Below are 25,876 nucleotides of genomic sequence, written 5' to 3' on the forward strand. Positions count from 1 at the left end.
CGCTGCCACACTTCAATCACTCTCCTCACAATGATTTACATGACTTAATCGGTGGGCTGATGTCATCGCCTGACGCGTTTACCCGCATCTTCGCCGAGGTGGGTCGTCCTTGAACATAGCTCTGCCCAACCTTCTCGATCTTCTGCAAGAGCTTGCACGGAATCAATCCATTCGCAGCTATCCCATATCCTGCGAAATTTCGCGTCTCGCTTGAACTGCCTATCCACGCGGAGAATCCTCAACTCCTCTTTCACCACCTCAGTCCAGAACTTGTTTTCGATCACGTGTCTTGTGAACCTGCCACTTGTACCGTCCAAGAATGCGGCAGGTAACGCTCTGCCCACTCATTCAGTCGATCACATTGCTCGCATCTGTCCTGTTTATCTGGATTCATATAATAAATATACCCCACTGAACCACTGTCTCGCTCTGTTCAATTAGGGTATTGACATATTCGAGTTAAAGGCAGCATACCACGAAACTGTGGTGGTACGGATTTCAGGTAGAGTATTCGTATACGGGATCGTAGATTAAGGAGAGGGGTGTGATTCCGTCCATTTCCCCTTAATTCCCGTAAAAAAACGGCCCGGAAGATGCGGCGCGTGCACAAGGCTGGCGCGCCCCAATCGAGCTTCTTGTAAAAAATAGCGCGCAGGAACGCCGAAAACCGTATCTTCCGGGCCGTTTTTTACGCCAATTAGGAAGAAATGGACGGGATCGCCCTTCTCTCCATAATCTACGATCCTGTATACAAATAATCCACCTGAAACCCCTACCACTTCAGATTCGTGGGGTGATGCCTTTAATCGGTGGGCTGACGTCATCGTCTGACGCGATTACCCGCATCTTCGCCGAGGTGCGCCGTCCTTGAACACAGCTCTGCGCACCCTACTCGATCTTTAGCAAGAGCATGAACAGGATCAATCCAATCGTCGCTATTCTATATCCTGCGAACTCTTACGTCTCGCCTGAGGTGCCGTTCCATGCCGAGTGTCCTCAGGTACTCTTTCACCACCTCAATCCAGAACTTCAACTGGTTTTCAACCACGTGGCCTCTTCCAGCGTGAACCTGACAAACTCCTCAGAACTCGTTACAAAGGGATCTTCTAGCTTCCTTAATATATGACAAAAGAAGCGAAGACGATTTTCTGTAGCCATTTTTGATGGTAGTGCAAGATGTTCATATCTTCCAAGTGTCATCCGCAGGTAAACTACATCAATTTCCGTGCAAAGATCTTCACTGTGGCATACCCTAGGCCAAAAGTAGCCAAGCAACCTTCTAAGCAGCTTCCTTTTCATGCGATCAAGCTTCTCCATCACCGTAGATGGTGCTGCCCAAGTCTCAGATCCGTACATCATGATGGGGTGAATTGCGGATAGATACACTTGCAGCTTGACTTTTTTGTTGGTGATGGGGGTCGACACAGGCATTTCGTTAAGGAGTTAAATGTAGATGCGGCCTTAGCGCATCTTTGTTGAATATTCTTGCTCGTAGCTGCCATTGTTCTTCAGCCTACAGCCCAGGTTACAGAACTCATCGACGAGTACTATTGGTTGTCCGTCTACCCTGATTCCCGTTCGAGGCCTCGAAGAGATCCACATCTGTTTGCACTTATCAGGGCGTAAACGCAGTTCATAGGCTGCATCCAGCTTCGATTCAAGGTTGACAACATGTTGAAGTTTCGTACTTACCACCTTAAACAGTGTTGTACATCCGACTGGTGTTCTAAATGCAGCAGTTATTCGTTGATTCATGTCATCAAGCAAGCGAGCGAACTATAATGGTACTCCATTGGCAAGGCTGCTAGCGGAATATTAAGTTCGCGGATATCCCTAAACGCATTTTCCCATCAAAATTCTGGAAAAACGGTGAGGCCCTGGAAATCTTGCGATGTGCATCTGATAGAGAAAATCCTCGGCTACAAAACACTGGAAAGCGACCTGCAGAGCATTAATTTGGTCTGGATTATGAGACTGTTCGAGATCACTTTTCGACGGGCGAGCAAAAATCGGGATTTTGGCAAGTTTTCCAATCCCAGGAAAATGGGGCGGTGTTTTAAAAAAATCATTCGTATATTCGGATAGAGAAACTAAGTAGACCCTCATATGCGGAATTTCCTGGTTCTCTCAAACTTTAAATAGGAAAAATCTACAAAAAGTAGAAAAATTTTGAATCTTTTCCCATCTTAATTCCAAAAAAAAAGTAGGTCGCAAAAAAAGCAGTCTGACTGTTTTGTACGGCGAACCTACTTCTATGAAAACGAACTTAAAGTACTTTATTAAGTGTGGATATATCAATTTATTTGCGATCTTCCAGACCTAACAATGTGCACAGAATCTGAGCTGTTTTGGCCATTAAAGTCCGTTAAATCAACTTTTAAACTGCTGGAAACTACGTTAAATTAAAGTCATCTTTTAGTAGCACGTTCAAGTTTCTATCTCTTCCGCAAAAATCTGGCTCAGTGGGGTGTCGATCACGCGTTCTCCCATTATTACACTGTCCACACGTTGTAGATTTTAAAACCAAAATGTTGAGCCTTCCATGTTACTGTCTACCGCCTGAAACTTAACATATTTTGTAGTTTATATAATTATTTAATGTTAATTTTGTGATATATGTAATTATTTAATACTAAATAATATTTTGTCCCGGTTATCACGCCATCCTCCATCCACAAGTGCCCACCGCACACCTAATTGCGATCCCTTCCCTCCCGACTCCCTCCCGTTTTTTTTACGACCCCCGATGGAAAGATCAAACCACACGCTTGACCCTGTCGCTTAATCCATGCCGGAAAGGGTGATTGCCTGATATCAGAAGTTTGGTATCGTATCACGTGCAGATCTTGTGGTGACGGTGCAGGTCTTCTGGTGATTACATAGGCGAAGTGGGACGTCCACTATGTATTCGGGTAAAGGAGAATTTATGTGGGCTCGCAAAATCTAGGTTCTCTACTCCACTTGGAGTGCACAGTAAAATCTGTCATAAAAATCCCGAAATAGAGGTAGAAGTTACGATACTACACTTCGAGTCCGAGATCACAGCACGCAAATCAGTAGACACATTTTGGATAACTGATGAAATTCCAGAAATGAACACAACTGCGATCACAAACGAAGAAGCTCTTTTCAAGATCAGTGCAGGTTTTCTACATGACGGCCCATCAGGTCCCTTATAAAAACAGTTGTGACTTATAGTTGCAGTACGTGAGTCTGTTTCCAGATTTAACAAATGAGGTAACCACTAGCCGATGTTTTGTTCGTTGAGTTTGCCTGTAGCTTGAATGCTTTCTGTAGGGTGATGAGGGGCTTGAGAGAATATATCACTGATGAGTTTCATTTTCAGGGCTCTCCAAATGCGATAACACCGAAACATAGCTGTTGATAAAGGTCAATACCAATCTTAGCTACACCTCTAGCAAATCAATAAAAAAGACTGTTTTCTATTTGTGAGCTATAAGGAGAACAATCGATATTAACACCTTGAATACCATATGCGACTTTTTGGTGCGGAGTTGCGGTTAGTATTGAATCAATGACTTTTTGTAAGACTATATGCTATATTATACTACATAGATGACAATGCAACTTCTCTCTGCAATCGTCAAATAGTTGATAACATTGTTGTTCTTGACCATATTCTGCTTAGAAACAACTATTAAAAAGCTTATTTTCGAGAACGAAAATGGAAATGTCTTCACATACCACTCTTTCCAAAGCTTTACTCTGAGAATAAATAAAAAAGTAAGTGAAAAGAAAAGAAATCTCGTGCCCTTTTTCCACGAATAGGAATACGAAGGTCTCGCTTTTCGCGTGTACAAACGCATAATTTTCACTGCTAAAATTATTCATCTTTTCATATGTAGTAGTCTATCCCCAATTCTTCAGGTGAAGGTTATTTTAATCAGAAAATAGGTGCGAGGTAAGGTATCATTGCATGCAGATTCTGGTTTTTGCCACTAACAAAAAGCTTCTAATCAACTTAGATTTCTAAGATCTCGTGAAATCCCTCCCTTGGTTGTCGAGGAATCGCCAGCGCCCATGCACATTATTCTCTAGACTCTTATTCTGAGGTGAAATTTGACTAAAATACTGAAAACGCAATCGTACAATTAAACACCAATAAATGAAAGCGGGAGCGTTAATTTTTGAGCATACCAACGACTGCATTTTAGCGAATCACTTTCAACAAAATGAACAGCTCCTCACAAAACGAGAGCAGAGAATCAACTGCTGTTAGAGCAATAAGAACATTTGCTAACCTACTGGTAACATTTGAAGACAGCGTCTGTGGAATTTTTTTCACACTCTGGGAGGGCACATAAGTAATTTTATAGAACCTATTTTCACAAATATGAACTGATGTCTTTCAGCACTTGATATCCCAAATCCTTAGATTTGTGGAGGAAGCTGCACATTTTCACCGTGACACCTGCCAATTACGCTCAGATCCCTAATTAATGACGGAGAGGACACAACCTCGAGAATTCCTTCAGACGCTGCATCTAGGTTCCTCACAGGACCCACTATAGCGGGATCAAAACGACCTCAAGCTCGGTGCACTTGATTAAACGGTGGAGCGTAACGGTTAGGTCTAAGGGAGACCCTTGGTAGCACCATTCATCACCGCGCTTCGCAATGGTTCCGCCTAGATCCCGACCGCTGTGCTCCACTGAGGCGCTTCTAGCGCAGCCGCTTACTCAATTGCACCAAGCTTTATGTCGTTTTGACCTAACTACATCGAGAGTCACGTCCTTTGATAGCAAATCCTGTGCAGGTAGAAGGATTACAAAAACAACTTAAACGGAGAACAGCGTTACCAGCTGCGAAGGCGAGTACGACCGTTTCTTGCGCTTCCGCTAATGAAGGAGCGGTTTGAAACCATGATTTTGCTAGTTATACATGTTTTTAAGAATTAAAGAGGGAATCCAAAAACAAAGGATGGCTTTTCCAGTCCAGTTCAATTAGGAAAAACAAGTATAAGTAGTACGATACGGCTACGGACATGAAATCCGCAATGAATTGAGTAAGAGAACAACGGGAATATCAAGACAATTAAGTGTATGATGTCGACTCGCCCACAGACGTCATCTTCCCTAAGAGATCCAAAGGAAGAGTTACCAGCAGTTCTGCCACAAGAATTTCACTGCTGATTTTGGAGGTATACTATTGTGCTATCACTACAAAATGGTGTAGTTGAGAAAATAATAACAGAATGTGAATAATAAGAATAAAAAACAATGTGGCTGTCGTTCATTTACAAATATTCCGACAACGTAAAGAAAAACAATGGTTCGACGAAAGAGTTGAACACTCGACCAATTATGCGCTAAGGTAGTACTTCGAATTCTTCTATTATTTATCTCTGTAATGCAAACCAAATTGCTGTAGCATCGCCCACGTTCAGTATCTGCCTTGTCATCTCATCCTACACTAATGTCCTGGTTCCCTTGTTAAATGTGGAGAACAGTGCTACCTGCGATCAAGTGACTGGGAAGAGCAAGAGAGACGGTTTGGAGTTGCCTTCAACAAATAAGCTCCATTTGTCCACTCTGGGAGGACAAACGTTCTCCCTCAAATCCGTGGGACTAGAAGCTTGCAACCTACCCATGGGTTTTAAAACTTACGCATGCCACAGTAATAGAAAAGAGCCCCCTGATTCCGGAAAGATTGGTAAGGTAGCGCCAGGAAAGACGGGGTTGCAGTAGTCATAAAGGCTACCGAAACGGAAAAGGACTAGGATGAATACCTATAACGCACGCACGCTTGCATCGGAAGCGGCCATCGAAGATTTGATGATTCAAGCCAGGAAGATTGAGTACGACGTCATAGGACTGACCTAGACGAGACCACACCACCCACTGAACATCGTAAACGAGACTGGAGAAGAATTGTTCATAGGAAAATGCCAAAGTAGAGGAGTTGGTGTCCTCGTCAACACGAGTATGGCAAAGAACATCGACTCATTCGAACAAATACTTACGACCCGAATCGGACGTCTACAGATGAGAAGATGTGGTTCAATGCCAGCTTTGACTATCTTGGTCGCTTACGTTCCAACATCAAGCTAAGAAGGAGAGAAGTTTTCTATATTGACCTGGTGAAGTTCTACAAAGATCATACCTTCTACAGTTGTTGATTTCAACGCCAAAATTGGCCCAAGAACGCTTGAGGAACTTCACATCGGGACTCGCGACCTACAATGGAATGAACAGGGCAAAAGCCTCTCCGAGTACATGATGACTAAGACCATCCACGGGAAACTCGCAATTCCAGAACTCCTCCCTATGCTGGACGTGGGAGTCACCCGGTGGAGGATACCGTACGATTTTACCTGGCGGATGCCCCTGTTGTGCCAAAGTTGTATACCAAATGCCAAATTTCTATACCTGGGATCAGACCATCGCCTCCTCCGAGGAAGATTTTCCTTCAGAAGGAGGGAAATTTCGAATTTCAGAGAGCGAAATCCCAGAACTATCACTAACTAGGATCTCTTCGCTACGATAGCCAGTTTTTGGAAAGATTCCACAATGGACAACATCGACGACGAATGCGACCGGCTCGTTGAACACCTTCATGACTGCACGAGGAAGGTTGAGAGTTTTAAAACCATCAGGAGACGGCTGCTTCTCGAAACTCTTGAGCTGATACACCAGCGTAAAGCAGCACGAGCCGCAGATAACCAAGAACTCACGTTCGAGCTCGCAAGATCTTTCAGAGAGGCAATAAAGGAAGACCTTAAAGAAAAAGAGCAGAAATGCTGACTGAAGCCGCAGAGGCGGGAAAAAAACATTCGCTATGCCCATCGAGACTTCGCCAGTCGCAAGACAAGGATGACTGCTCTCCGGAACCCGAAGGAAACAACCATTACATCGAGAAGGGGAATGGAGAAAATCATCTACGAATTCTACTCTGATCTCTTCGACAGCGATGTCCACTTGCCTCTTCAGCATCTGAGGAAGGACACACATGTCATTCCAGAGAAACTCCCGTCTGAAGTACGGCATGCTATCATGTCGCTAAGAAATCGTATGGCATCCGACAAAATGAGATAGAAACACCTGAAGAACCTTTCGCCAGTACTCATATACACCCTGGCAAAGCTCTTTACACGTTACCTGTTGGAATGCAATGTTCCTAAACAGTGGAAGACCAGCAAGATCATGTTGTTGTATAAAAAGACACATGACATCGGCAACTATCGCCCAATCTGCTCCCTTTCCGTCACCTACAAGCTCTTTACAAGAGTTGATCTTTAATAGGATTGAAAAAGTCTTGAAAGAAAGACAGCCGTGCGAGCAAGCAAGGTTTCCTTCGACTCAGTTGAGACGGAAGTGGTCGTGGAAGCCTTGGACAACCAAGGCGTCTCTACTCAGTACATAAAGGTACTTTGAGAGTTCTACAGTAACTTCACGACAATAATCTCGCCATTCTACAAGAATATCATCGCTGACGTGAAGAGGGGGTGCGACAAGGTGATACAATCTCACCCAAAATATTCACAGCCACCCTAAAGAAAGCAAAGCGAAAGCTGGAATGAGACATGGGAGTGATGGTGGATGGTCGGCAGCCACAGCATTTGCGCTTTGTTGATGACATTATTCTGATAACAGCTAGCATCAGTCAAGCGAAACGAATGCTGACCGAATTCGACAAAACATGTAGATACATCGGTCATCAGTTGAATCTGCAAAGACGATGTTCATGCGTAACGGATGAGTCCCCATTCACACTCAACGGAACGAATATATCCGCATACACTAGCTACGTTTATCTGGGTGGGAAAATGAACATGATGAACGACGTGACCCCCGAGCTGACAGAAGGAGACGAACGGTATGGAGAGCGTATAAGAGCATCGAGAATGTAGTGAAGAAGACCAAGAACACCCGCTTCGTGCTCACCTCTTCAACACCACAGCACTTCCTGCTTTGACCTATGCTTCAGAAAAGTGGGCACTCCGCAAGCAGGAAGAAAACGCAGTGAGCGTCACTGAATAAGGAATTGAGAGTGATGCTAGAAGTATCGCCCTTCACAGTGAGGGACGAGATTCGAAGTTCTTTCCTACGACAGCAACGACAGCTCAAGTGGCAGGGGTCAACCCTTTTAACACCTGAAGAGCAGCGCAAGTGGAAAGCGAGGACTCTAAATCTTCAGCCCAGCTACGTTCTGACGAGGAACATTCCACAAATGGATATCCGAAATTCCAGAGCTGTTAGGGACATTGCTTTCGACTCTGACTACCATCCAGTTCTCAGCTATATAAGAAACAGTCCCACAAAAAGAACAGAGGAGTACTTCCTCAACCGGAAATCGACATGGCAAGAAAGATCATCCCTTCAATATGGATGGACGAAAGGATATCTGACTCGTGGAGATATGCTGTCATAATTCCCTTCCACAAGAAGTTATCCGTCACGGATTCTAGAAATTATTGAGGAACCTTTTCTTCTCTGCTGCGTGCTATGTACAAGGTTTTGGCGCGAACCATCCTGGACCGACTTATTGAGCATCGCGAAGAAACGAAGCGCGACGAGCAAGCTGGCTTCCATTCTGGCCGATCTACGATTGACCAGGTGTTCATCGTTAGGAGAGTGATCGAAATCTGGCAGCGGTATTCAAAGCCAATGCAATTAGCGTTTCTGTACTTTGAACTTTCGACTCTCCTCATCGAGGCCGTCTTTTCAACGCGCTCTGCGCCAATGGACTACCAGGATAGTTCGTTCGCTTGCTTGATGACATGAATCAACGAACAACTGCTGCATTTCGAGCACAAGCCGGATGCACAACACTATTTGAGGTGGTAACTGGAGTAAGACAAGGAGTAGCAGGACTCTTCCTGTTCAACTTCGCTATCGGTGACATCGTACAAAGAACAGTCGATCAGATGATGTGCTGACGACACCGTCTTATCACCATCAGGTTACCTCTTGACTGATCTCGAGCACGCCTACGATGTTGTTATGTTGGAGGAACACTAGGAAAAAAAGACATGTTTTCAACCCTGTATCGAAACTCTCTGCAGCCTATGGACTACGTCTACATTCTGATAAATGTAAGCAGATGTGGACCTCTTCGAGACTTTGAACGGGAATCAGGATGGACGGAAAACCAACTGAACATGTTGATGTGTCCTGGGCTGTATGCTCAAGAAGAACGGCAGCTACAAGAAAGATATTAAGCAAAGATGCGCCAAGGCCACTTCTGCATTCAACTCCTTAACGGAATGCTTGTGATCATCACCAACGAAGTCAAGCTGCGAGTCTACCTCCGCAATTCGCCCCATCATGGTGTACAGATCGGAGATTTGAGCAGAACCATCTACAGTGATGGAGAGGCGATCTCACCCAAATCTACTCAAACGGCCGCGCGGGCGGTCGCATCGCGGCGCGCCGGCCCGCTGCCACTTCTGCCAACTCGCAGGCCCTTCGCAAGCGTGAAAGCCTTTAATGTTAAAAGGCACTCGTAGCTATTCGACCTGAGGTAAATAGATGAGTGATAACTTTAACCTTCGTTAAGCCTGCTTCATTGCCTATTTTAACTTTAAGTGTCTGCTAACTAAAGTAAGTTATTTCTATATATGTATTCTGTATTGTGACTCCTTTCCCACTTGAATAGTCTTTATTTCTTGACATATGCCGGCATGGAGTTGTTTTTGGCAGGAACGTTAATGATTCGTGGCTTCTACAACTCACGGCTGGCGCAATCCTGTCTGTTAATGCATTCTTTATGTAGTTGAAAATTTGGTTTCTTCTACGAGTTATTGCCATATGCCCACACATTTTCACTGATCTACTCTTTAGAGATTGCATTCCACTTTAGCCTCCTTCTTCGTTGCTGAAATCATTCCATTTCACCCCTGAGTTTCCCGGCATTACTTTTCAAATAATTGCTTTTCAATTAGTGAATTGCCGAAGGCACGGTTTTTGGAAAGCTGTTTTACTGGGATAATGATCTGCAATCGTTCGAAGTAAGGATTTCGTGAAGCTCATAGTGATTTTTGTCTCTTACAAAGCTTTGCTAACGTCCATCTACGTCCACATTTCTTTTCACTCCATCTGCTTTGGCTTATACTTTATTTTTGGTATTATAAGAGTGTCAACTTGTTAAATGCATGGTTATCGTTATTGAAAGTCCCTTTGTTCTGGGGGTCGTATAATTCAAAGTCGTACCTTCGGCAATTCAGTAATTAAAAACAATTATTTGAAAAATGGAGCGTGTGATGGGACAAAGAAAAGACGAAGTATTCAATTTTGAAACAATACAATTGTTCCGATCTCGGAACACGACAATTGGTAATCTGTAGTGTTTGTTGCCATACTATCCCCTTCTTGCCGACCATATGGCAAGGAGGCAGCGCGCTTGTATGTTATAACGTTCCTTTTGTACTAGCCGGAGCAGGCCTTTAATCCTCAATTTCAATTTCACTGCTTCTATTTGATAAACACTACCACTGAACCACCGCTTTCTTTCTTGGGTATAAAATCCTAAATTATCGTGAGCCATCACAACTCACGTGCACAACAATTTATCATACGAGATAATAAGGATTGTGATGCTATTCACTGGAAGTTTCCCCACATTAGATCTGGAAGCCGAGTACAAACAAATTAAATCGAAATGGAAATCGAAAAAAAACATACAGAACGATGGTTGGAACAGATAAACGAAAAGAAATGGATAGAAACAGAATGTGGTGAAGAGAGCTAACTAATTTGTTTCTAAATAACAAATCGCGTAAATCAAAGAGATTTCTAAAGCGCTTTAGATGCATGTTTTATAGCACCCACTTTTGTCGGAGTCATTTATAGGCATCAGCCCACGAATCTGGGGTGGTATGGGTTTCAACTGGGTTATTCCTCTACGTAGAGAGGGTTCCGTCTCTTTCCCCCTAATTGCCGTAAAAACGGCCCGGAAGATGCGGCGCGTGCGCAAGGCTGGCGCGCCCCAATAGAACTCGTTGTAGAAAATAGCGCCCGGAACGCTCGAAGCCGCATCTTCCGGGCCGTTTTTACGGCGACTAGGAAGAAATGAGCAGGATCCCACCCGTTTCTGCAATCTACGATTCCGCATAGTCTTTGACCATCGGAAATCCATATCCAGATTCGTAAGGTGATGCCTTTAATATAAAAGAAAAATGTCAAGTTTGATGCCAATGTCTCTCAAAGAAAACATTGCTTGTCTGTATGAAGACAACTCGGAAAGTTTGTTTCACAGTGCCAGTGCTCATCTACACAATAACACCAAAAAATTGAATTGAAAAATTTAACTCAATATTTGCACTAAACTATCGTTATTCATAGAATAATTCATAATTTTAGGATTAAAAGGAAATTAGTATTGTTAGTCAAGAGTTGCCAGAACAAAAAAGCCATTTTTTGGCAGCTGTGTAACTATTCATTCGATAATAAAGGATAAAGGATAAAGTTTCTGGCGTTAATCAATCCGCTTGGGATGCACCCCCACGTTCACTTCAATTCAGAATCGTTTGAGGTTTACGAACGTGTAACTGGCCTATACAATGACTTGCGGTGGTCATCTCTTCATGATTGTCGTAAGAAATTGTGTGGATGACGACGTTTTTTAAGACGACTTCAGTTGCAACGCACCACTTTTTTTGCACACGACCATTCGAAGATCAGTTATATCTTCTCACCAGCTTATTCAAGTAAAACCAATGAATAGGCAGCTAAGGGGACCCGAACCCGACCCGACGTGTGCATAGAGGAGCGTTCTAGCGTACTTCGTAATAGCCAAAGTGGTTCCCACGCCACTTCTTACGACGACCAGAGAGAGATGAACCAATCTTGATCCCGCAATATAGAACCCCATCTCTAGCTTTTCCCGCGGATTCCTTTACCACGTTAGGTTCGTGGTATGCTGCCTTTAAATGAGCAAGAATGAAGACGAATAAACCACATATATATGTATATATATATACATATATATATATATATATATATATATATATATATATATATATGATGCATGAGCAGAACAACATTTCGACGTCGTGCGACTCATCTGACCCTATTTTACTGTTTTCTAATCTGTTGAAAGAGAAGAGGACTAAGGGCTCGGCTTCGACTCATTTCATTCCATAAACTATTTTCCTTACACACGGACTAAGCCCGTTATCATTTGTCATTTTATTATTATTTATTCATTATTTGCAAACAGTACATAACATGTAGGGACACAGCGATCACATGCATTAACGCATTGGCGGGAACAATGTTCGTTTTCCACGGAAGCGTTCCGGATTGGATTTCCGAACTTCTCAACGTTTTCCATGTCTATTTGGTATTTTCTCACGATTTTCTCGTTCGCAGCTCACAGGAATTTTGTAATAGCACCTAATACCGCCTCGAAAAAAAAAGAAAAAAAAACAAAAAAAAAATCCACTTGATTAAGATGGAAGCTTCCAGCATAGCATTGGAAAATACTGCATTCCCATTCATTTCTTACGAATATGGGTTAGATTACAACTTCACCCCCGGAAGCTTTCATCCTTAAATAACATCACCTTCCAACGTGAAGAGAACCGTTTTGAAGTGTATATATCATGATATACAATAACGGACTTGTTCTGTCACGTGTGTGTGCGTGTGTCAGTCACGAAATTCGAAAAGGGGGTGCGAGGGGTCCACCGGCGTCGAGTTGGTGCGCCGACGCAAAATGGCTATAAAACGGGGCTAAACGGGTCCCACGGCGTCGCATCGGTGCGCAATAACTTCGAATGGATGTCGCCAAAGATAAATTAGACGTTGCATTACACCTCTATAAATCCTCCACGTATCTATTTCCCTGCACGTTTGCCTCAACTTGGTAGCATGCGTTCTTCAGAAAGTGGAAACACCCACACAAACGGCCGCTTAAATTTGTACCCAACAATTTACATGATCTGATGTGGAACTTATATTTATCAGTATGATGTTGTTTACGTCAATTTATGTTAAAACATCAATCTGTGATAACTGTTGGAGGAAATCAGAAGGAACATCCCTACTTCAAGTAATGCTTTCAAATTGTATCTATATTATTTTGGTATCGAAGGAGTGTTTGAAGCTGATGGTCGAATATTCTCCAAATGTAGAATTGACGCGTTTAGAAGGGAAACTGTATTCTTTCGTCTTATATTATAATTAAAAAGAGAGAAGGAAAGCACTGTCTAACCCATTGACGACAGCGCACATTTTCGCGTGTCTCGCACGTGGGATAGGCACGTTTTAGGACACCGTGCAACCGCGGCTCAACGTTGAGCAGCGGTGTCCCACGGTTGCCACTTTTTTTTCCTATGTACAAGGTTTTGCGCTTTTTCATAACTTATCTTGTATTTGTTGTTAATCGCGTTGTTCTAAGACTTTTTTATTCCCACTCATTCTACTCCCATGTAGTTTATTGAGTTTTAGCAGCAAAAAATGCGCGAATCTGAGTTAGACGACTTGGAGAGTAGTTTTAAAAGACTATTCGATGAATCTGATGAAGAAACTACAGTAGATGGTTCTATCTTCAATGATGCGTTAATGCTGCTTGCAGATAAGGAATCTGATTCGAGAAATAATGAGAAATTTTCAGATACAAAGGTAATAGATGTTAGATAGTGAGAGCGAACAGACGAATTGTTAAGCGGCGAAGAAACTCATGATGACTGGAAATTTTCTCAACAATTTGGTCCACATGGTCAGTCGCGTACCTGTCACAAACCAATCGATTTTTACTGGCTATATTTGTACAAGTAAATGTTGTCAGTAATTGTCGAAGAAACGGGTAAGCAGAGCAAGGAAAAGATCCTAAATTTAATGACACATATGCCACTGAGATCAAAAACTTCATTGATTATATTATTTGTAGTGAATGAAAAAGCAAATTTTGCAATGGATGTTTCTACAGAATGCACAAAAAGTGTGATTTGCAATTAACGCTTGAACTTGTTTCTTGTTTTCAAAAAATAGGAACCTTTTTCCATGCCCATTTTGTGTGTGATATTATTCGAAGATGATAAACTAATTAAGTACAAAAAAAGTTTTAAAAAAGCTGGGAAGTCACGGAAAATAACCGTTGGAAACCGTGCGGCTCAATGTTGGGCCGCACTGACCCACGCGACAAAAAAAAAGCGCGGCTCACTGTCGAGCCGCGCTGTCGTCGAAGGGCTAAAAAAACACAAATCTAATTTTACAGAAAATGTCATTACTATTAACTTTCATTGATCAGCGAAGGGGAGTGAAGCTAAAACCACCGAAATTCTGAAGTCCGGCTTTAACCGGACATTCAGATTGGTATATATACGGTATATTTATACAAGCTCCTAGTGGAGTTTACAGAGTACTGCGTGATGAGTAATCACGAGAAGCACTTACATATACATTACTATTTAAAATATTACAAAATTCAGTCCGTTGATTAACTACGGTATAGCATAGAAAAGGAAGGAATTTATTATTCAAGTATTTACCGAAAAAGACCAAAATGTGTTTCAAGTTGCAGAAATTCTATTACCTACTGTTTACCTATTACTTCCTTATCTAACTATAAGTGATTCTATTACCAAATTCAAGAGCAAATATCGTCTTAAATAACTCGGTTTTTCAAAAACCTAACAATACGGCGAACGGTACATAACAAAATCGCTGTCTTTTTGCACCTGAGAAACCACGCTTGTTCTAAATAGCTTGCTTAAATGAAAACCTATTAGTAGAGTGAAAGGTATATATTCGCTCTAGAACTCTTCACTCTATACGCCAACTCGCTCGGCCTGTAAAAATGCGCTTTTCAAGGAAGAAGAGGGAGAGGCATGGATTCGTTAGCGTGCTACACCCCAACACTCTCCCATCATGTCTCTGACTGTTTAGCAGGAGAACCCAAAACTGGGGTTGCCCCACCCTTCATCTTCACTACCAAAAAAAAAATTCGAAATTCAGATAGAGCGTGGACTGAGGTTTTTTTTTATATGCAACACTTACAAGTTAATTTCGAATAGACAGAAAAAAAGCGGAAACAAATCCCGACGTCTCCTCATTCAGGTCCACTTATTTCACCTCAGTCGATAATTCTGTAGTAAATTTCCTCCATTTCCTACATCTGTATACTGTTCGTTTATTTTTTCACCTTCTCTCCCTCCAGGATTCTGGAGTCAGAACTGAAAACACTCTAGTTTTCATACCCAACTTCGGAGTCCAGTTTCCCAGCGGAAACGAAACTATGACGGATGTGTTGTGTACAGTTCAAGCCTTTACGTTCTGTTTGTTGTATTTAAAGACACCCTTCAGTGTGCGGCGATTTATCCTCTGAACGGAAATATGAACTGTTTATTTGCGCGAATTTTTGCAAGCAGTGGAAAACACGCTCTAAGCGCACATCCTCGCTACGTTGCTAGATAATTCTTTTGGAACATTGCTTCCTTATTTGGCACTATTGCACTGAATTTCCCAACACCTCCATTTTTATATCTCTTTTGTTCCTTCTCGTTCTGATAAGTTGGCAACTTAGGTGAAGGGGGTCACTTGAAGGGAGCAAAGGCTTCGGCTATAGCAAATGTAGATCTCAGATACGTTGACTTTTTTGATTTATTCGAGGGTATCTTTATTATTATTTGTTGACGGTTTCCATGCAACTGCATCTGAGTTTTCCTCAACCTTTGCCGTTTGCAAAGTAGTTGTGACCCGCGAAGTTTTAGCGAGATTACTGTGGACATTTTGGAAAATCAGAAGTTTATAGATGAACAATGGTGATTTAACGGAACGTATACCCATCAAGGGTCAATTCAATGTCTAGTTTTGCAAACTGAACTCAGGCTCTAGTAATAGGAACCAAACAACATGGACAAAATGGTCAAACAGCACATCGGCTGGCGGCCTGCTGCTGACAATATTAGCTGGGCTCTAAGCGGTGCATTTTCGGTGCTTTTAAATGAAGAAAGCATTAATCCTCTGTTCACAACCGATCCAGAAAAATACCACCAGGACAAGAAGTCTAAGACTGGATACAACATCGATGAAAAACGATAAGCGGCGTTGCGCATGAAAAAGTTGAGTTATTTGTGAATCTAGTTTCTGTAATGTCACTGCAGGAACCCGACAAATTCATCGAACTTTGTGGTCGTGAGCGTTTTCTCGTTTCTCGTCACCGTTTCACTATTTTTCTCACTCTAAGAGATTGTTCCATTCTTCTTTTCAAATTTAATTAACTCATTAATTAATTTCGTTAACACTTCTCTTTTGCAGAACATTAAACTTAGATGTCAAGTGAACAAAATGAAATTTTTCTACAGTTGTTTTTTTTTTTCTTTTGCATATAATCGAGACAATCGGATCGCTGAACTGGGCCGCACTCTGAAGGAACCCAAACAAGTTAGGTGCAGCCGATGTGTGTGCCTGCAGCAGCGACCGCCGCCACGTTAGTCCACGCGCATTGCTCATCAGCAGGCCCACCTCTTCCATCGAGAACGCGTATAATGTTTCTACTTGGTTGAACTGTTAAAATTAACCTATAAGGCAGAAAGTAATAAAACAAGTTCACAATGAGAAAGTTGTTTGTAAACGAAGATTGCTGGAGAAAATTGGCGGGAAAAGGTGTTGTACTTTTAATAATTATAGAATGTCAGAAAGCAAGCAAAGCTAATTGATTAAGAAATGGACGAGGAAGAAACACTACATCGAAAAAAGTAAACGGAGGTTCGTTGCGGGAAAAAAGACCAAACAACAAAAAGACACCGGATCTCGGTCTTCAACAAGAAAACAGTGTATATTAAATACTTAGTAGGAACAGCGAAGTCGCGCTCCTTCCCGTTCCCGCTACATCATGAATACGGCCACTGGATAAGCGCTTAGTTCGCAATAATGAAGCTGTGTACATGACATTTTATACAACCAGGCACATCAATTGTTGAGATATGCCTTCATTCCAAAACGAACACTTAATAGCTCACTTCCAGCTCTTCCAGTCACCCAAATAAGCAGTTTCAGTCGCGGAAATGCGCCTACCTGGTCGTATGCCATGAATTTAATAGCGGATTCGGGAGCGATTTTTACCACGTTAATGCCGTTTCCTCTCCAAAAAGACTTAGTCCCTCCTTCCGCATAGAGCAACCGCAACGATGATATTACACCAACACGGTTTCTTCGCGTGGAGTGGACCTGAAAAAAAAAATACACAGAAACAACTACTATCATTACGCTGACACACCTGCATAAACAACTTAAGCCTGTCAAGAGGAGCAGTGCATGTTCTAGACATGCAGCCCGCAACAGCTCCAGCAACCAAATGCCGCCACCAGACACCAGATATCATCTCTTGGTTAGTGAAATCTTCTGGCACTTGACTATCCTCCCCTATATCTATTACCTTAAATACGAAAACATGTAACTACAGAAATACGCTAAAAGAATTTTGATATGACACCAACAAGGTTATGACGCCAAAAGTCGACCATATCCTTAACATCGGAGCTTGGATAGAGAAGCATAAACTGTTGAAAATCAGATAGATCTACTGATGAGGAGCCCGACCGATCCATCCTAAAGAGGCAAATGCAATCCTTTGAGAAATCTTTGATTTGTAGACCAACATCGTGTAAGCGATAAGAATCAAATCGGTGTTATTGATGTGATAGAGGTTCCTTGAATCATATCATTCATTACATTATCATATCATTACTTTGTATGGACGAATTCAACTTTTCCATGGAAAATTTCTACATACATTCTTAAAACAAAAACAGATGCTGGGTCCTTTCAAAATATGCATTAGAATGTTGAGTTGCTGTTGCTTGTTTAGTCCGAGAACTTCGAGATGTTTTTCATGTAGATCAGCAAAATGTTTCATTAATTTTATATAAGAAAGGCATGATTTTGTCATAGAATGCTGCAATTTTACAAACGTGTTGTTTCTTCCAAAGCAAAATTCTATAGTTTAGAAAATGAACTGACAATGTAAGAAAGCGTGCTAAGTCTTCGTGACTCTTTATTCTGTTCAACGCAGGTCACTAAAGCAGGACTTCTCTTCACTACTACACTGATATGTCCCCTTTCAAAGAATGGTAAAGCCTCCGCAGACCTCGAATGCCTCGAAATATTACGTATCCGGATTGCACATCCGTGAATTTCACATAGAGACTACAAACATATCTTTCAACTTATGCGATGCCGATTATGTTCATCCGCGTTAGTTTTAGCAGAAATATTACGGTAGGTGATCTCAAATTTCTAACCGTACCAGAAGCTATAGAAATCTTCAAGTCAAATACGAGGAAAAGATTATTATGAAGAAATTATGTATGAAATTCTTTGTTGAAAACACAACAATTCCAGCAAGATTTCCATCAGAGAATTCCATTATCTAATTTTCGCATCTAATTTTCCGAGACGGTTTATAAGCTCGAGAATTATGTCCTAACGCTATAAAAAAAATCCTTGATTATTGGGGGATATCAGGATATTTTCAATGAGCCTGTATTGCAACATGTGAAAGGTGGTAGCTAAGTAGAGACAGCTATTTGGCAGCGAAGACAGCGAATCTTTTTGGGATACACTCCATTGCTAATTGCTCAGCTAAGGCATGATCAGAAGCATGCAGGAAAATCTACTAGATCCTCTTTAGCCCCATCCGTCCTCTTTATCATATCTCTAAATAACACAAAAATGAGGTAAAGAACAAAAATCTCTTTAGAGGAAAAGCGCATTTGTTCCGCGTTGAAATGAGGATCTCAACAGGTCTCGTATTGTTCAGGACAAGGAAACCCAAAAAATCCTGCTAATGAAAACAACATGGCGGAGAAGTGAAGCATCCCAAAACTGTGGACAACTTGCTAATAACGTAATCCACTCGGAAAAAAACCCAGCAAGTTTTCACCTTTTCCACTTAAGACCTACCAAGAACTTCGAAACAATTTACCAACTACTTGTTTTGCGTAACACAGTTTGTAGTCACACTTCAAGCTACTTCTGTGAAAAATATGTGAATATCATAAGTTATGTTCTTGTGTATTCATCTCTAAAAAATCTCCCAAAATTAAAAAAAAAGAATGTAATAATTTATTGGGTTGATAAGAAAGTCATGTCAGTTTTGTATATTTCCCCTTTTGCCTTAAACTCAGCATATAGTGGAAATCAATCGATAATATAATTGCCATTGTTAGTCACTAGAACGTTCCACTTAATGGGCAGATCCAATTCTCCCTGAATTATAGAGGCTAGGAGTTGAAGAAATCGACGACTGCCTGCCTAATGTCATCAAACTAGGTAGAAGTAGCCAAGAAAGCACTAAGAGGGTAGAGTAAGTGATACCAGAAAGAGCTATGTCAGAGGAGAATAGGTGGATAGGGTACTCCTTCCAGGATTTTCTGAAACCGAGTGGCGTAACTGACATCTTTGCGGGAGTAGTACAGCATTCCGCGTACTACGAGTGTGAGGACGCTCTGAGCGAGGCTTTTCGTGTGTCTCCCCTTGCGAAGCGATCAGCGGTAGACGTTCATGATTGTAGCCTTCTCCAAATGCACTGTAGACGCTGTCCCGTACTGCTGTCGTCGCTTCACTGCCACGTCGCCATTCATAAGAGATGGTTTGAAGTTGCTCTTGTGAAACTGACATCGTGTTTAAAGAAAGGAAGAGTATTCCGCTATATACATTCTATAAGGGAGCTTCGAGAATGTTCTACAACTACCACTTGATGCCTCATGGGTATTGGTAAGAGACCGAAAGTTCTAGAGTTTTCAAAAAAAAAAAAAAACCATGGCGAAACTTTCGTATCAGCCTAATAAAACTACTCACTTTGTGAGCAACTCGGCAAATAAGTAATGCACACAGTTCATTTACCTCTTGCATCAAATATATGCAAAAAACTTGTTGTTTTTCGGAGAAGGGTTGTAGTATCTAGAGACATGAAAAACGTCTGGAAAATTCTCACAATCGGTCAATTGGTCTGAGCGTACTTAAGAACTATTGCGCCATCAGCTAACAACCAAATGACTTCGATCGACAAACAAACCTACGATCTATCATCCTCTATCACGATCTATCACGGGATAACGATAATCCTCATTTCCGTTACTCATGAAAGCTGGAATGTTAACGAAAATTTTCATATACGCCATTTGAGGCTATTAGATACATCCTTATTTCATGAGAGGATTTCTCTTCCTTCTGGTACGACAACAATTTCACCTCACAACACAAAATTCCAGTGAATGTGTCTGATTCTTCAGAACAATTTAGTAGTTCGTGAATTATATCCTAGCCGATGATGCAGCGTTATGTTTAGCGGTAGGTAAGCAGAGTTACCCATTTAGGTAGCTACAAAGGTGATTCTCTTTAGAATACGCGCTATCGCTAATAGCTCTGCTGAGACGTGGTCGAGGTATGCCCGAAAATCAGCCGGGACCCTCTTTACACGCACCCGGTCGATTTAGTCAATATATCACACTTCGACGCCCTTTTCATGAACGAACGAGTATCCATGAAGGTATACTGAAGAGTCTGACTAAGAGCATCTCAGTCAGGCAGCAACAAGGCAGTAGTTGATGACTCTCAGCTTTCAAACAAAACTTTATTTATCGCCTTGCTAATCAATTCATGAGAACTCAATAATCCTCGGATAAATAATTAGAATATTTGGATGCGCAAAACTGACTGTGGTTGCATGCGATTAATTTCTCATCCACTTGTGCGCGCTGATAAGTAGTCACCATCGCGTCTGTTCGTCTAACCTTTTCACCATTCCGGCGTCGATAAACTGGCACCAAACCTGTCTGCGACGATAACGTCGGTGATGTGATGAAACAGATAGCTCCTGTCTTGTTTATGGTACAATATTGCTGTAGCAGTTACGCGCATAGATTTGCAGGCTTCAATTGCCCGCAAGTAGAGGCTAGCTTGCGCAGTGGATAGTTAAGCAAGGATCCCGGTGCACAAACATACTCTCGAAAATAACGGAATTCAGCACGAAGATCACAAATCTTTGACAAGACTGTATGTTCACACTTCAGGATAGATCTTATTTCAATGTGATATCAATCCTTAAGATGCCAGCACGGCTCAACGGTGAGACGCACTTTTTTTTTTGATCACGTGAGACAATGCGCATCACTAGTGAGACGCCCACATTTCGACGGTCAATTTCAGGAATTTTTTAGAAGTTTGTACTTAGTATGTTTGTTTTAGCTTGTACTTAATGGATTTATAGCCTTCGAATATAAAACAATTAAGGCCATCATTCCGTTTAACTTGCACCAACTCCGTAGGTCCTCAATTTTTGTTTCCTAGTTTAATTTCTGGTCCAAGAGTCGAAGTACCGATTGAGACTCCCATGATTGCTTACTACACAAACTACACATTGCTACTAGACGGATTTTCGTGTAAAATGAAGCGCACAGACCTCCCATCTGAGGAGAGGCGCAAATATGACGAGTCCCAAAAAAACGAACGCTGGTGAAACCTCCCAAAAAAACGCTAATGAAACCATCTATTTCACCTGCTATTCGCTGCAGTTACACTAAAACAATGTAGCTGTTACACCCACAAACTTTTCCTTGCATCGGAAACGATTACGGTGAATGAACGTCCAAAACGACTGACTCCTAATGTCGTCTACATCGTTTTTCTTAACACCTTTGAGAACTAAGTGAACAAACATCAACGATAAAACCAATGTTTGGCTACATCGTACACTTAGAGAATCAAGGAATACAAAAAATCAACACAGATTCACAGATGATATTACATGAAGACTTACCGATGCAATATGTCTCGAGCCTTCCTGTCATCAAGATGTATCCCCAGTTCATTGCAGAATAATTTTATTTCTCGAACATCAATTAACCCTGCATTGTGAACGATAGTGCTCTACAGGATCGGCAGAGCAAAATAGCTTACCGTCATTGTTCTTATCGAGATCCTGGAATATGTTTTCCAACCTTTTTTCGTGCTCGACCACATATCTTACAAAATCTCCAAAATTGATGCTGTCATCGCCTCCGGAATTGATACGTGCCATAAGTTTCTTTCAAGAATAAGAATAAAATCTCTTAAATTGAGAATAAATTGCTAAATGGTAGCATGGATCTCTTACAAACCGGAGCCAATCGAGTAGGGATATGAGGCATTTCATGTTTCAAAGCAGCTGTTAAATCCCTAATATCAACTGTTCCATCACTGTTTATGTCCAAACGTTCATACAGTTCCCTGAGTCTCAAATAAAACAGTTTTACTTCAGATCCTTGGGCGCGAAAGAATGCGGTTATTCACAAGGGCATCACACGACGCCAATACAAAAATGGAAATGAACAGTACCTCTTTTCTTTTTCGGGTGAAAGATCAGATAGTGCAGCATGAGTAGCTATTGCAGTTTCCTTCGAGATTGATCCCTGAACTACAGACAAAAGTGAAAAGCACAATTGTATAATCGGCAAAGTCAAATCACTACATTCGAATTCCTTCCGCTAAAAATGTACCCTTGATCTCTATGCCAGTCCCTCAATTAACTATACTCTACAATCCAATACTCACAAGGCAGAGTTGTCAATCCACACGCTACACGGTGGCAATGAGTGTTAAGTATTTTTCAGCCCAACCCACTTTTCACCGATAGTTGTTGTTGAGCCGGGATCAGTATTACACGACATCCCTAGCATTCCCTTCCTTGAGTTCAAGTTCTTTTTACTGTATTTCTGCACTTCTGCACAACTCTTAATTCAACATGATGTGCACACTGTGATCACACAATAATTTCTTTTCATTTACATGTACAATCAGCAAACTATACTAAAGCGTGTCTAACATGTCCAACAATCCTGTAGTGAGTGGTGATGGGACAAGGAGAGGAAAGCGTGGAACAGTGGCTTACGCAGTCACTGGGTTTCTTCTTTAGTATCGTATCAAACTGGACGGAACTTGGTTGCTAGGGGTAATCGACGATGCTGATCTCGGATATTCCGTAGAAGGTATCTTCTAGAAGCGATGGCTTGCATAAACTATTTTGCACTTACACTGCAAACCTACCATTTAGGATACGCAATTGCAGCGATATTTTATTCGATGCGTCGTAGGTGACTTCAGGCAATTACCTACATTACTGATATTAACCTACTTTTTGTTATACGTACGGTGGAAACGTAACAGTTTGTTTTTTTTTTTGCATACACTGATCACATTTTTTACATATTTAAAACATCTTCGTACTTTCTAGGGCAATCTATAGACTCCTAAGGCAAAAGGAAGACTTCGACTTGATGTTCAAGCATTTCGTGGGCGTGTTTGCATTCTCAAATTAGTATCTCTTTTTGAAAAACAGCGCTTGAACACTTGATGTTCTGTCGTAAATCATATACTATTGTGATTGAATCGAAAGGTGACCTTCCAATTTAAAATTCGCTGGTATATCGGTCCGAAAAAATATTTTCATAGGTTGGTGGGAATATAATGTACAACTTTGATTGAATTTTCTCTTCGCGTAGTGAAAGTGAATCACCGGTTCTCTCAGTAGCAGTCATAGCTTGTAGCTTGTCTGTAGATAGTTACCGTTCCTTGTTCAGTGGTTGGGGATCGAAGGTTAGAGAACAACTCAGGGTCGGTTTTGATGACATGGAAATAATTATATACGTAAGGATATATATACGCATATATATCATGCTATATAATAACGCGCTTAGTCCGTGTGTGTATGTATGTGTGTTTGTTTGTCTGTGTATCACGAAAGTACTCCACAATGGTGCAAAACTCTGCACCGGTGAGGCACTGAACCAACCCCAAGCACCTGATAGGCCAGCACTCTACCTTTTATCTATTGCCCAAAGTTATATAGCCATCTATGTTGGCTTTGATAAGGCAAGTTAGTTTTCACTCATATGTTCTTCTTCTTCTTCTTCCTAGCGTTTGTCCCGCATTGTTGCAGGGTCCGCCTTTCTGCTTCTTGTCTTCCATTTGGTTCGATCCATCGCATCAGCTGTACACAAACGCGCATCTATCATATCCAGTTTCACACGGTCTAACCAGCGAATCTTTGGCCTCCCACGCGGCCTCACTCCTGAAACGTCGAGCTTCAGTGCGGTTTTGGCAACAGAATTTTCCTCTCGCCGCAAGACGTGACCGAACCATCTCAGTCGGGCCTCCATCTTCTCAGTTGTCGGGACGACGCCGAAGATGGAGCGCACAGTGTCGTTGGATACTTTCTCTTTTAGCGTTACACCTATCGTCCACCTTAACATCGGCATCTCCATAGCGTGAAACACTCTTCCCAAGGCTTTCCTCGTCGGCCAGCACTCGCATCCGTAAAGGGCGACAGGACGCACAACCGTCCTGTAGATCTTCGACTTCAGTCGAACAGGGACTTTCCTGTCGCACAGTACGCCTGTTGCCATTTTCCATTTCATCCATGCCGCATTAACACGTGCTCGACCTTCTTGATCAATGTCGCCTGTGGAAGTCACTTTGGATCCAAGGTGCTTGAAACAGTTCACCTTGTTTAATTCGGTGCCATCGACACGAATTGAACCATCCTCTATCCTTGGTCCGCACTCCATGTACTCAGTTTTTGATGTGTTGAGGCGCAATCCATATTGCTGCAGCTGATCCATCCAAGACTGCACTTGTTTCTGAAGATCATCTCGAGACTCCGACGCGAGCATGACATCGTCGGCAAAGAGTAGAGTCCACGGATGCTGCTTCTGGATTTCCTTCGTCATCGTGTCCATGCACAGTATGAACAGCAGGGGTGAAAGGGATGAACCCTGATGAACCCCAACTTGTACAGGGAATGACCTGCTTGTTCCAGCAGCACATCGGACAATGCTGGTAGGCTTCGCATAAAACAGCTTTCTCCACCACACATATTCTTCTGGTACTCTATGCGACCTCATAGATATCCATAACAGCTCATGTGCGACACGGTCGAAAGCTTTCTCGAGATGGAGAAAAGCAAGATGCACACTGCGGTTCTTTTCTCGATGTTTCTCCAGGAGGATTCGGACAGCATGGATAGCATCTATAGTGCTGCAGTCCTTCACAAAACCTCACCGGTTGAGTGAAACGCTGACAATTTTCCTCAGACGAGCCTCCAGGACACGCTCAAAAACCTTCATCGTATGGCACAGCAGTCGTATAGGCCTGTACGAGGTGCAGTCAGCAATGTCTCTTTTCCCTTTCCAAACAGGCACGGTCACGGAAGTTTGCCAAACGTCTGGAGTCCGTCCTTCTGCAACGATCTTGTTAAATAGAGTTGCGAGCCACCCGGACCCTCGATCTCCCAGCAGCTTCAAGACATCAGCAGGTATGTCATCAGGTTGCCTGGTTCGACTTCATTTTTGCGAGGGCAGCACTGACTTCGACGGCAGTAATTGGTAGAACAGGACCCTCGACGCTGGGAACAGTTGCGATGGGAGGATGACAGAACTCTTCGTTACACAAGTGATTGTAGTAGTCTCGCCACCTCTCCAGGATCTGACCAGAGCGGCGCAGAACGACTCCATCAGCTCCCTTGACGATCTTGGTGTGTTCCATATCCAACGTTGAGCGATGTCGCGCTCTGACTAAACGATACACTGCCCGCTCGCCTTCTCTGGTATCAAACATGTCGTACACAGCCTTGTAGCGGTCCGCCTTGGAGACTGCCTTATTAGTCTCCCTCCTCGCCGCTAGGTAAGTATCCCGATCATCAGGCTGACGTGTCCTCCACCTGAGCTTATACTTGGACTTCTTCTCACGAATTGCCGCCTGAACTTCCTCGTTCCAAAACCAGGTAGCCTTTTGTACCTTTGGCTTACCTAGAGTCGTCTTTCCCAGAGTGTTTTCCGCGGTCAAGCGTATAACGCTGGAAGTAGACGACCACATTTCCTCCACACTACGAGTAGGGTGAGGAAGTGTAGATGGAGCCACGGACGCGAAAATAC

General features: G+C 42.3%; 1 protein-coding gene across 3 annotated transcripts in view; it reads right to left on the minus strand.

Annotated features, from left to right (window-relative positions):
* Positions 1-25,876, minus strand: part of RB195_023618 (uncharacterized protein) — a gene marked incomplete at both ends in the record, with an annotated part of 37,407 nt that overhangs the window by 8,361 nt on the left and 3,170 nt on the right. Inside the window, 9 exons of one of the 3 annotated variants that reach the window (XM_064211113.1) lie at positions 16,983-17,135; positions 17,185-17,343; positions 17,405-17,516; positions 21,727-21,814; positions 21,867-21,993; positions 22,067-22,181; positions 22,284-22,357; positions 24,014-24,988; positions 25,311-25,700. In XM_064211113.1, coding sequence (XP_064066995.1) covers positions 16,983-17,135; positions 17,185-17,343; positions 17,405-17,516; positions 21,727-21,814; positions 21,867-21,993; positions 22,067-22,181; positions 22,284-22,357; positions 24,014-24,988; positions 25,311-25,700 — 2,193 coding nt within the window. Of the gene's footprint in view, positions 1-16,982; positions 17,136-17,184; positions 17,344-17,404; positions 17,517-21,726; positions 21,815-21,866; positions 21,994-22,066; positions 22,182-22,283; positions 22,358-22,564; positions 22,616-23,857; positions 24,989-25,063; positions 25,183-25,310; positions 25,701-25,876 lie in introns of those variants that run through there. The other 2 variants (XM_064211114.1, XM_064211115.1) reach the window with 2 other exon arrangements.

Source organism: Necator americanus, chromosome X, assembly GCF_031761385.1.
Source record: "Necator americanus strain Aroian chromosome X, whole genome shotgun sequence".
NCBI classification, from domain to species: domain Eukaryota; kingdom Metazoa; phylum Nematoda; class Chromadorea; order Rhabditida; family Ancylostomatidae; genus Necator; species Necator americanus.